Here is a 12,780-nt window from a genome sequence, read left to right on the forward strand (position 1 = left end):
GAACTCTTGACCCCTGTCTACTCTACCAGGGGCTCCTGAGTCAGAGGCTTACGAGAGGCCGCTCCCTGCACGTTGGGCTCCGCTACCAGGTACGTGACAGTGTGTGTATACTGTATGTATAGTGTGTGTATACTGTATGTATAGTGTGTGTATATACTGTATGTATAGTGTGTATATACAGTGTGTATAATGTACAGTGAGGAAAATAAGTATTTGAACACCCTGCTATTTTGCAAGTTCTCCCACTTGGAAATCATGGAGGGGTCTGAAATTGTCATCGTAGGTGCATGTCCACTGTGAGAGACATAATCAAAAAAAAAAATTCCAGAAATCACAATTTATGATTTTTTAACTATTTATTTGTATGATACAGCTGCAAATAAGTATTTGAACACCTGTCTATCAGCTAGAATTCTGACCCTCAAAGACCTGTTAGTCTGCCTTTAAAATGTCCACCTCCACTCCATTTATTATCCTAAATTAGATGCACCTGTTTGAGGTCATTAGCTGCATAAAGACACCTGTCCACCCCATACAATCAGTAAGAATCCAACTACTAACATGGCCAAGACCAAAGAGCTGTCCAAAGACACTAGAGACAAAATTGTACACCTCCACAAGGCTGGAAAGGGCTACGGGGAAATTGCCAAGCAGCTTGGCGAAAAAAGGTCCACTGTTGGAGCAATCATTAGAAAATGGAAGAAGGTAAACATGACTGTCAATCTCCCTCGGACTGGGGCTCCATGCAAAATCTCACCTCGTGGGGTCTCAATGATCCTAAGAAAGGTGAGAAATCAGCCCAGGACTACACGGGAGGAGCTGGTCAATGACCTGAAAAGAGCTGGGACCACCGTTTCCAAGGTTACTGTTGGTAATACACTAAGACGTCATGGTTTGAAATCATGCATGGCACGGAAGGTTCCCCTGCTTAAACCAGCACATGTCAAGGCCCGTCTTAAGTTTGCCAATGACCATTTGGATGATCCAGAGGAGTCATGGGAGAAAGTCATGTGGTCAGATGAGACCAAAATAGAACTTTTTGGTCATAATTCCACCGTGTTTGGAGGAAGAAGAATGATGAGTACCATCCCAAGAACACCATCCCTACTGTGAAGCATGGGGGTGGTAGCATCATGCTTTGGGGGTGTTTTTCTGCACATGGGACAGGGCGACTGCACTGTATTAAGGAGAGGATGACCAGGGCCATGTATTGCGAGATTTTGGGCAACAACCTCCTTCCCTCAGTTAGAGCTTTGAAGATGGGTCGAGGCTGGGTCTTCCAACATGACAATGACCCGAAGCACACAGCCAGGATAACCAAGGAGTGGCTCTGTAAGAAGCATATCAAGGTTCTGGCGTGGCCTAGCCAGTCTCCAGACCTAAACCCAGGGCTGGTGCAAGGATTTTTGACACCCTAGGCGAAGCCTCATGTTGGCGCCCCCCCCCCCTGAACACATGTTCCCCTCTGCACCCCCCACCTTTCTTCCCCTTAAACCCCCCCCCCCCCCACACACACACACACACACACAGTTCCTATATGTACCCCCTGCACATCTGTTCCTTCCCCCACCCAATCAGTTCCTCTCTGTAACCCCCCCTAACACACACACACATCTGCCCCCCCCCCACACACACACACATCTGTCCCCCCACACACACCTGTCCCCCCCCCCCACACACACACACCTGTCCCCCCCACACACACACACACATCTGTCCCCCCCCCCACACACACACACACATCTGTCCCCCCACACACACACATCTGTTGTCGTCCCCGCCCACACACACACACCTGTCCCTCCCCCACACATCTGTCCCCCCCCACACACACATCTGTCCCCCCCCCCACACACACACATCTGTCCCCCCACACACACACACATCTGTCCCCCCCACACACATCTGTCCCCCCCCACACACATCTGTCCCCCCCTACACACACATCTGCCCCCCCCCCACACACACACACATCTTTCCCCCCCCCACACACACACATCTGTCCCCCCCCACACACACACACATCTGTCCCCCCCACACACACACACACACACATCTGTCCCCCCCACACACACACACACATCTGTCCCCCCCCCCACACACACACACACATCTGCCCCCCCCCCCACACACATCTGTCCCCCCACACACACACATCTGCCCCCCCCCACACACACACATCTGTCCCCCCCCACACACACATCTGTCCCCCCACACACACACACATCTGTCCCCCCCACACACACACCTGTCCCCCCCACACACACATCTGTCCCCCCCCACACACACACACACATCTGTCCCCCCCCACACACACACACACACATCTGTCCCCACACACACACACACCTGTCCCCCCCCCACACACACACACATCTGTCCCCCCCCACACACACACACACACATATCTGCCCCCCCCCCCCACACACACACACATATCTGTCCCCCCCACACACACACATCTGCCCCCCCCCCACACACATCTGTCGTCGTCCCCGCCCACACACACACCTGTCCCTCCCCCACACATCTGTCCCCCCCCCACACACACATCTGTCCCCCCCCACACACACACATCTGTCCCCCCCACACACACACATCTGTCCCCCCCACACACACACACACACATCTGTCCCCCCCACACACACACACATCTGTCCCCCCCACACACATCTGTCCCCCCCCACACACATCTGTCCCCCCCCCCTACACACACACACATCTGTCCCCCCCACACACACACACATCTTTTCCCCCCCACACACACATCTTTTCCCCCCCACACACACATCTGTCCCCCCCACACACACATCTGTCCCCCCCCACACACACATCTGTCCCCCCCACACACACACATCTGTCCCCCCCCCACACACACATCTGTCCCCCCCCCCCACACACACACACAAACCAGTTTCCCCTCTGTACACAGTGCACTGTAAACATGACAGCAGAGTAAATTTTTTTATTTCTTGTGACTTACTGACTGACTGAGCGTCCTCCTACCTGAGCGTCCACTAAGGCTTTTCTGAAGGAGAACTGCGCTGCTGCTCGTCCCTCCTCTTCTCACAGGTCACTCACAACACATCCCCAAGCGACCTGGAGGAGGGTGGAGGCGGGGGGGGGGGGGGATCGGACATCGCGGCGGCAAGCCAGGACTTGCATGTAGGGCTTCAGCCTTCAGCCACCATCTCACCCACCGTTTCTACTTTCTACCATCATGCAGCACTTCCGGCCACTGCCAGCTGCTGTCCATGCTCTCTCCCCTCATCTCACTACCGCTGCTACGGGCTGGCAAGTGCAATAGAGTGGTGAAGGTGATGTGAGTGTCTCCACAGGCGCAACCGCCCAATAGCCTAGCGGCTGGCGCCAATTAGGCATGGTTTTTAAAAACGCTGGTCCGGGAGTTATTTTAATGGTCCGAATCCCCAGCGAGTGGCTGGGGATCAGGATTTTGCCGCCTCCCCTTCCCTGGCGCTCTAGGCAGCCGCCTGACTTGCCTATGCCTAGCGCCGGCCCTGCCTAAACCCAATAGAGAATCTTTGGAGGGAGCTCAAACTCTGTGTTTCTCAGCGACAGCCCAGAAACCTGACTGATCTAGAGAAGATCTGTGTGGAGGAGTGGGCCAAAATCCCTCCTCCAGTGTGTGCAAACCTGGTGAAAAACAACAAGAAACGTTTGACCTCTGTAATTGCAAACAAAGGCTACTGTACCAAATATTAACATTGATTTTCTCAGGTGTTCAAATACTTATTTGCAGCTGTATCATACAAATAAATAGTTTAAACAAATCATACATTGTGATTTCTGGATTTTTTTTTTTGATTATGTCTCTCGCAGTGGGCATGCACCTACGATAACAATTTCAGACCCCTCCATGATTTCCAAGTGGGAGAACTTGCAAAATAGCAGGGTGTTCAAATACTTATTTTCCTCACTGTATGTATAGTGTGTTTATATACTGTATGTATAGTGTGTATATACTGTATGTATACTTTATGTATAGTGTGGGTGTGTATATACTGTATGCGTGTGTATGTATACTGTGTGTCTCTATGTGTATGCATATTGTGCATGTGTGTTTCATGTGTGCCCACTGCTGCTCAACAGAAGTCGATCTAACAATCCCAAGCCTGTAAAAAATGCACTTGTTGCCATTTGGAGCCATCTGATTGGTGCACTGCAGAGCTCGACCTCAGATCAGGCAGCAGGGCAGGGCTGGGTGTACACCTGTAAAGTGACATCATGGCGCACATCAAGCATGGCCTTTATTCACATGCCCCGCTGCCCAATCTGAAGCCAACCACAGCAGTTCACTATTCCGCTGGCTCTACGGCTCACTTGTGCAGTTCAGAGACGGCAACAAGTGGATTTTTTCTAATTAAAAGCCTTTTCCTGACAGCTGCCTGCCACACTAAGCACTAAGGTGCAAAGGTGTCTGTAAGGGGACACTGATGGAAGGTGGCACACTTTGGGGCACTGCCGTAGTGTAACACACTGGGGGGGTTCTGCCGTAGGAAGGCACACTGGGGGGCTCTGCCGTAGGGTGGCACACTGGAAGCCTCTCCCATAGGGGGGCTCTGCTGTAGGTTGACACACTGGGGGGCTCTGCCGTAGGGTGGCACACTGGGGGGCACTGCCGTAGGGTGGCACACTGGGGGGTTCTGCTGTAGGGTGGCACACTAGGGGGCTCTTCCATAGGGTGGCACACTGGGGGCCTCTTCCGTAGGGTGGCACACTGGGGGCCTCTTCAGTAAGGTGGCACACTGGGGGCCTCTTCAGTAAGGTGGCACACTGGGGGCCTCTTCCGTAGGGTGGCACTCTGGGGGGGCTCTGCCATAGGGTGGCTCTCTGGGGGGGGCTCTGCCATAGGGAGGCAGTCTTGGGGGCTCTGCCATAGGGTGGCACTCTGTGGACTGTGATCTATATGGAGAATGTTGGGACTTTGTTGTAAGGGAGGGCTCTGATGTGAGCGTGGAGCTCATCCTGACTCTTGTACTCTATATGTTGTTTTGTTTGTTACTTACTCCTGGCGTGACGGCCATTTGTAAACCTGGGGACCCCATAATCTTCTATTGCCTGGGGGCCCCATGAGTTGTCAGTCCGCCCTTGCCTGGGACATAATCCCACAGTGATATCTCACAATGTCAAGAGAGTTAACACACCTGAGAAAAGTTCAGCCCTTCTGAAGGAGCTCAAAAACGGTAGGCCCCGCTTTGCCTTTTTACAGGGAACACACGTTAAGACACACCATATACCCAAGCTCACCGACTCCCTCTTCACTGAAGCATACCATACTACCCAGGGGTGGACTGACAACTCATGGGGCCCCCGGGCAATAGGAGATTATGGGGCCCCCGGGAAATAGGATATTATGGGCCCCCCAGGCAATAGATTATGGGGCCACACATTATACATACACATAGAATACACATACACACACTGAAAAGGTACTCGGGAGAGCCAGGCAGCTATAATCTTGGGATTTTTAGACCAAAAGGATGTCGGTAAGGGCCATTTCAGGGACAGATGTAAAAAAAACTAAATTTTTTACATACTGTCCCTGGTTTTACTGAGGCTGGTATCCCTGATGGGGCCCCCTAGTGGCATGGGGCCCTTGGGCAGTGCCCGAGTGCCCAAATGGTCAGTCCGCCCCTGATACTACCAATGATATCTCCAAGTCAAAAGGAGTTTCAATCCTGGTAAGTAAGGAATATTCCTTTGAATTGACTGACAAACAAGTGGGAACAGGAGGGAGATATTTCTTCCTAAAAGGAAAATGCTGTGGAATTCCCATTACACTAGCAAACTTGTATTTCCCAAACACATTCACCTAACCTTTTGCCAACGTTTGGTAAAATAACTTGAAAGCTTTAGTTCAGGTTATCTAATCCTGGGAGGGGATTTCAATATTGCCTTAAACCACTTAGCATCATCATCAGGCAAAACCTACATCGAATCTTAAAAGTCTCAAATAACTATTAAATTCCCTACAACTTATAGATTCTTGGTGCTTTGTCCACCCTGAGGGAAGAAACTTTACTTTCTATTCTATCCCATATGACTGCTACTTTAGGTTTAATTATATTTTCATCTCCCAGAGAGATCTACATGTGATTTCTGAGGCCAATATAGGAATACAATCCATATCTGATCATGCCCCTGTTTCTTTACCATGAACTTGTCAGCTCCCATGTCCAAATCCCCTATGTGGAGACTAAACTCATTGGTATTAACAGACCCTGTGCTGCTCCCTATGATTTCATCACTTTTAAGCACATTTTTTTAACACAATGTCAATTCCGAAGTTGATCCCCTGATGGTATGGCAGGCCCATAAATGCTTCATTTGAGGGGAGTTGATTAAGAGAGAAAGAAATCAAACAATTAACTGAAAAATCCTGACATATGAAACCCTACACAAACGGCACAATCTGCACTAGCTCTGCTAGAGACCAGGAAAACGCTGCAGCAGATCCTAAAAGCAAGAGCTAGAGCTAAACATTTTTTATTCTTTAGAAAAAAAAAATGACTATGAATTTGGGGACAAGACAGGCAAAATCCTAGCCAGGGCACTGAAAGAACTCAATGCCAACCATAACATCTTGGGCATAAAAAAGAAAGAGGGGAAACTTGATGTCACTAATGAGCACACCATTTCCATAACTTTTATACTAACCTCTACAACCTCCCGAGACAACACAAACCCGCATACATCCACGGCAACAGACTACAAATCATACAGGAATATTTGAAAGACTCAAAACTCCCCACATTAACAGATGAAGATATCAAACACCTAGAATGACCTATTGAAACCAGTCAGGTAATTATTGACTTAAAGGCAGGGAAGAGCCCCGGACCAGATGGATTTTCTTCCATCTACTACAAGATATTTATTAACATTCTAACAGGACCTCTCACAGAGGCAGTGAACTCTTTGTCAAATCCAAGGGAAGTTTCCCTAGCCTTTCTATCAGCATTCATAACGGTCATTTATAAGCCAAATGAAGACCCAGTAAACTGTACCAGCTATAGACCAATTTCCTTTCTTAACTTGGATGTCAAGCTACTAGCAAAAATCATAGCTAACAGACTGAGGCCACTGCTACATGGCCTAATTGGCCCTGAACAGGCTGGATTTATGCCAGGCAGAGTGGCAAAAGACAATCAATCAAACCAAGTCACTCAATCTAATCTATGGTGCCTGAACCCATATGATGGCCTGGATCTCAGCTCTTTGCAAAAATCCGTCTGCTAAATTAAAGATCAACGGGTCCTTGTCAGGAAGTGTAAGCCTCACGAATGGTACAAGGCAGGGTTGTCTCCTCTCGCCTCTCCTATTCATTCTTTTGCTCAAACCATTCATCAGAAGGGTAAAAGCCGAAAGAACAATCCAGGGGTTTAAGGTGGCCAACAGAGAGTTCAAGGTCGCTGCTTACCTATTGTTCTTTCTGACAAACCCGCACACCTTTATACCTACCCTGCTGAAGGAATTTTCCCTATATGGCTACATATCTTATTTAAAAATAAATTACACAAAATCTAAAGTGATGAATATCACAATACCAGGGGATTATATCAAAAGTATACAAGACTATAGTCCATTTAAATGGGAAGCTTGAGCACTCAAATATCTCGGGGTGTGGCTTACCCCACGACTCTATTTAATCTACAAACGTAACTTCTTACCTCTTCTTAAAACCAATAGAGAAAAATTGAGGTGGGCTGGGTGGTAAAGTATTAAAACCCACAGTGGTGTTTGTCATCGTCACATAAGTCTCAAAAGACAAGGATGGAGAACAGTTCCACAGAAAACTAAGTAACACGTCTTACCTTTACCCTCTGGGACCTCTACAGAGCCAGGTTTTGATATCCACTGATAGAATGGGAACTGGTAAAGCTGACCACTGGGGTTGGTCACATTAACATACTGGCAAAACCAGTCATCTAGAAGAAAATTTAAGTAGCGTTCCATGGTCAAGCGGACAAGCAGGAGCTCTCCAATATCTTTTTCTACATTTATATCAAATTCTGTAACCTGGAAGGGAGAAAGTTGTCAACAAGTCAATGGGCCAATTTTTGCAGGCGATATACTTAAAGCCGCTTTCAATAATTGTGCTCTATACAGACTCCATAGGTGGTTGTATGAATTTTCACTGACATAAGTGTTATTGAAAGTGGGTATAATTTCTACCCTCCCTCTCCAGAGAGGGAAAGGAATGCATCACAGTACTGCTGACATACCAGCCTTGCTTTGCATCAGGTCCCAGTACTCTAGAGACAAGAAATCTCCATGATCAAAGAGATATACTGTATGTTCATCATTGGCTACCCTAAACATTGGTCATGCTTTAGTGGCCAGCTCTACGATGTTTTATGTGTACAGTTATACATAGCTCCCAACTGTCCCTGATTTCAAGGGACTGTCCCTGATTTGGAGCAATGTCCCCCCTGTCCCTCTTTCCCCCTCATGTGTCCCTCATTTTGGTCTGATCTATATAGTTTTATATAAAATGCACTTTTTATCTTTCAAATAGTGTTTCCCAGTGCTGAACCTTTCATCAAATTTCTAAATTGCTGCATTTGTAAATGTAAAAGCCAATATTAAGGAATAGTAGTGGTAAAAAAAAGCCCTTGTGGATTTAAATAACCCTTTTTTGGGGTTATTCTCCTTTAATGGGCGTGGCAGGGTGTGTGTCCTATGCCTACATACGTTTGCAAGTAGGTGTCCCTCATTCCCATCTCAAAATGTTGGGAGGTATGGTTATACTGTTACCTTTAAAGTGATACCAAACACACTGTTTTGATTACATTATCCCTTCTCTTTATGTATATGCATGATGGCACTTTACTTATTTTAAATAAATAAAAAATTGAAGTACTTTTTTAATAAACATTGCACAGCTGTCATGTGACTTAACTCTCTCCTAGCCCATCTGCATGGAAACATCAGCAGGAGGAGCTTCTATTCCTCTGCTGCTAGTCACATGCGTATAAAGAAAAATACAGCCTTCAGAATACAGAGGAAAAATACATAATTGATATTACATAAATATTTAAATCATCATAAAATATGTATTTAAAGCGGGGGTTCACCCAAAAAAAAAATTTAACATTACATTCAGCCGAGTTGTTAGAATGACAATCGGCTGTTTTTTTTAATCTCCTTGCCGTACATAGCGTTTTATTCTGTCGACACACAGCCTGTTTCAAACCCCTCTAGCCTGTCTCTATTGTTTGTATGCGCTTAGAATTTCAGGGAAATGATGCCTCAATCAATGAACATGTGATATCCTGCCCCCATTGAGTTACGATGTTTAGTGGGCATGGAGGGGGAGGGAGGGAGTGGGCTGTCACTTATCCGGAGTGTATGCGCCCACATGTGTGACTCTATAGTCACATGGGTTGCACAGATAAGAAAGATGAGGAAATGAATGGAACTGAAACTGGAGCATGATCAGTAGTTGTCGCAAAGATGGGTCTACACAATCTCAAACTGCAGTGATGACAGACAGGACGGGGGGACAGTGAACAGCAGGATCAAGCAGGGTTTTTGCAGAATGCAGAAAACTTATTCCATAGTGACTGAGTGAGTATGAACAGCATGTAATGCAACATTTTACTGACAGTTTTTGTGGGTTTACTGACACTTTAAAAATAATTAAGTGTCCGATGCTTGGAATTACTTGTGCAGTGCAAAAATGAAGCTCAAATGTGTACCTGATCTTACTAAGAGTTATCCAGTCTAATCAGATATGGACAATTACTGGAACTATTTGTAGCTAGCGAATGTTGTCAGCACTACTAAGAGATACTCACAGACCCAGGTAAGAAGTGGCTCCAGTGACGGGATATTTGGTGTTTCTCACTTTCTCCGTGTTCGCCCACAAGAATAATAAAGATATTATTAAGGGTGCCAGCAGCCATGTCTGACCCAGTGGCTACATTTATTTTGTAGACCGCCATGGCTTGAGGAGATGAATCAGCAGCTCTGAAAGACAAGAATTTTGTCAGTTATGAACAACATTGAGTTAAATGTTTAAGACCATATATAATGGAACTAAACCTGTGACCAGTTACTAAGCAGCGGACCGGGCATGTGTCTGAAAAGTATTATATGGCTAAAATGATTTATACATACTTATATTAATACTATATCAGTTTTTCATATGCACCAGTGTGGTCTTTCAATCTTCTCAGTACATAGCATTTCCTTTTCCGTTGCTGACATTTTCCCCTTTCCAGTCATAAACAGGTTAACAAGCCCTTTCACATAGAGTACAGGAGCCAAGCTTAAAATTTAGGCATGTGGAGGAGGAGGGACATGCTGACGTCACCACGCTGTTTGTTATTCTGGAAGGATGGGTGTTTGATGCTAGCCAGCCAGCTATACATATATCATTGCAATTTTTTAACCTACTGAGTGTAAGTGAAATACTTTTTAAATTTAATAAAGTTTAAAACAATCTTACACTATGGTGAGATTCTTTTTTTGGGTCATCTTTGTTGAATGGGACATTGTTTGACTCTATTGGACCGGATACGAGTGGTGGGAGCATTTAGTTTCAGTGATCCATCCCAAGATCCCAAGATCAAGCCCCATCTGCAAGTAGACATCTGAGCTTACAAGGCCTTGGCTGGGCAATAGCCACAAGCCTGTATAGCTTGCCATCTGGTAAGGGTGTATTTTGTAAGGTGGTGGTGTACACTAGAGTGGTGTGAATCACTGTGGTGCTATTGATATATGAACTTAAAGAGATTCACCTTTGGCAAAAAACTGATGTTTACATGAAAACAATGCTTATACCTCACGGACTTTGTAATTTGTTTATTATGTGAGACAACCTTGTATGTTTTTAAATCATAATTTTAGCACAGCTCTGTTTGGTTTTATTGTTTGTTCCTTGTATGTATGTCAGTCGAGCTGCAGCTTTTTTATTTCAATTTTTTTAAGTTTAATTTGTTTATGATTGAACATTAGCACGGTATTAACTCTAAAATAAGATTGCGAGTAACACAGTTTACTAGTGTTTTGCAATACAAGCTTTTTGGTTTTTAAATCCTGACTTGGTTTGTGAGCATTGTCTCGCAAGAAAAGCATAATTCAAGCCTCTGGGGTGTGTATTACTGCATTTGGCCAGAGGTGCAGGGCCGCCGGTGATGCTCGGAGACACTCAGAGCCGCTCTGAGACATTTGGAGCTGCTTGAAGACACTCCATTCAGAGTGTCGCCGAGCATCTCTGAGTGGTCTCTGACAAAGTTAGAGGAAGATGAAACACCCTTAAAAATTATTTCAGGGACTTAAAGCGGAGGTCCAAAGAATTGTTTTTTATTTTTTTAAGTCAGCAGCTACAAATACTGCAGCTGCTGACTTTTAAAATATGGACACTTACCTGTCCAGGGCGCACGCGATGTCGGCCCCCCGAAGCCGTTGCGGCTTGACTTCCTGGTTCTCTACTGCATATGCGTGAGTCACACTGCACTCTCTTACTGGTCCCTGTTGTCTTCTGGGACCTGTGTGTCTCCAGAAGACTGCAGGGGGATGGAGGAGAGGCTGGACATGGCATAGATATCTGAGGCTACTGCCGCTATCTATGCCCAGAAGTGGGAGCAAATACCTGGCTTAGACATCTATCTGCACCCCCTCAAAGGTGCCAGATGTGACACCGGAGGGGGGAAGGATTCTGAAAAGCGAAGTTCCATTTTTGGATGTGTACAAAACTCCCGAAGGAGCTGCTTATGTTTGTTCAGTCCGTTACTCTGCCTTTCAACCCCAACTCCAGCCCCTCTGGTACACCTAGCAATGTTATGTAGCACTACCCCCGGAGGAGCTGCTTGTTTGTTTTGGGTGGCACATTTACCTCGTGGCTCTTCCGCCGTCTTAGGGGTGTATGGTGCATATAGCAGTGGTAATGGAATGTCCACGACAGGTGTCATTTGCTGTGCTCTTTATTTCCCAGCCGGGTAAAAACAATAAAACCTGTGGTGAGGAAAGTAGAGTTGAAAGGGGAAGAATAGCAAATTCAGGCGTAGCAATGGGGAAACAATCCTACTCCCACGTGTAGCACTTCTTGCGCCACTCCTGCTTGAGTGGGAATAGTGTACCTGGACAGGCCTCTCTCACTGACCAGGCAGCCAGAGTATCACTCGAACTTGTAAGGAAAAGTCTCTGCCACAGACCCTCCTGGAATGAACTGGAACCTTTTGGGAAAAGTCTCTGCCACAGACCCTCCTGAAATGGATTCAGTGAGAAACCTCTGCCACAGGCCCTCCTGATTGTGGTTGTGGAGATGGACCTCCTTAGTAGAATTACGCCTGGATCTCCTTCAAGTTGCTTTCAGGTACCGAATGACAGGTGACCAGCCTCTCAGTGTCCGGATACCTCGATCCCCGGTGGTTTGTCGAGACCCTATTGGATCGCCAGCCTCTCATTGGCTCTCCTCAGATGGACTCCCCACCCGCCACAGCTCAATTGTTCCGGAAAAACATGGTCCCGGAACCAGGAACTCCACGTGGCACGCACCCCCTGGCCCGGTAGGCCATAATGCCGGGGCACCGTGGTGCAGACATCCTAAAGGTGGGTGCCGCACTCCAAGAAGAAGAAGAAGACCCTGAACTAATGGCGTCTGCCCCATAAATACCCTCCCCCAGCATGCACAGCGAGGCTCAACCCTCCTGTTTGGCTGCTGGGGAAGAGCACCCAAACCTTGACTCCACTACTGCCACCTACTGTCCCGGGGTTAGAAGAACACAGCACAGCCAAGCTAAGACAGGGACC

The 12,780-nt window shown here is 46.9% G+C and overlaps 2 protein-coding genes across 6 annotated transcripts in view; one reads left to right on the plus strand and one right to left on the minus strand.

Moving 5' to 3' along the window:
* The window catches only part of LOC120928225 (hydroperoxide isomerase ALOXE3-like), a 347,315-nt gene that overhangs the window by 235,238 nt on the left and 99,297 nt on the right, over positions 1-12,780 (plus strand). The window lies entirely within an intron of this gene.
* Positions 1-12,780, minus strand: part of LOC120929270 (hydroperoxide isomerase ALOXE3-like) — a 127,591-nt gene that overhangs the window by 106,263 nt on the left and 8,548 nt on the right. For 4 of the 5 annotated variants that reach the window (XM_040340592.1, XM_040340589.1, XM_040340591.1 and 1 more), the window contains exons 2-3: positions 9,822-9,993; positions 7,836-8,040 (exon numbers count right to left, since the gene is read on the minus strand). In XM_040340592.1, coding sequence (XP_040196526.1) covers positions 7,836-8,040; positions 9,822-9,968 — 352 coding nt within the window. In that variant the 5' untranslated portion in view covers positions 9,969-9,993. Of the gene's footprint in view, positions 1-7,835; positions 8,041-9,821; positions 10,556-12,780 lie in introns of those variants that run through there. The other variant, XM_040340590.1, reaches the window with a different exon arrangement.

Source organism: Rana temporaria, chromosome 2 (assembly GCF_905171775.1).
Source record: "Rana temporaria chromosome 2, aRanTem1.1, whole genome shotgun sequence".
Lineage (NCBI taxonomy): Eukaryota > Metazoa > Chordata > Amphibia > Anura > Ranidae > Rana > Rana temporaria.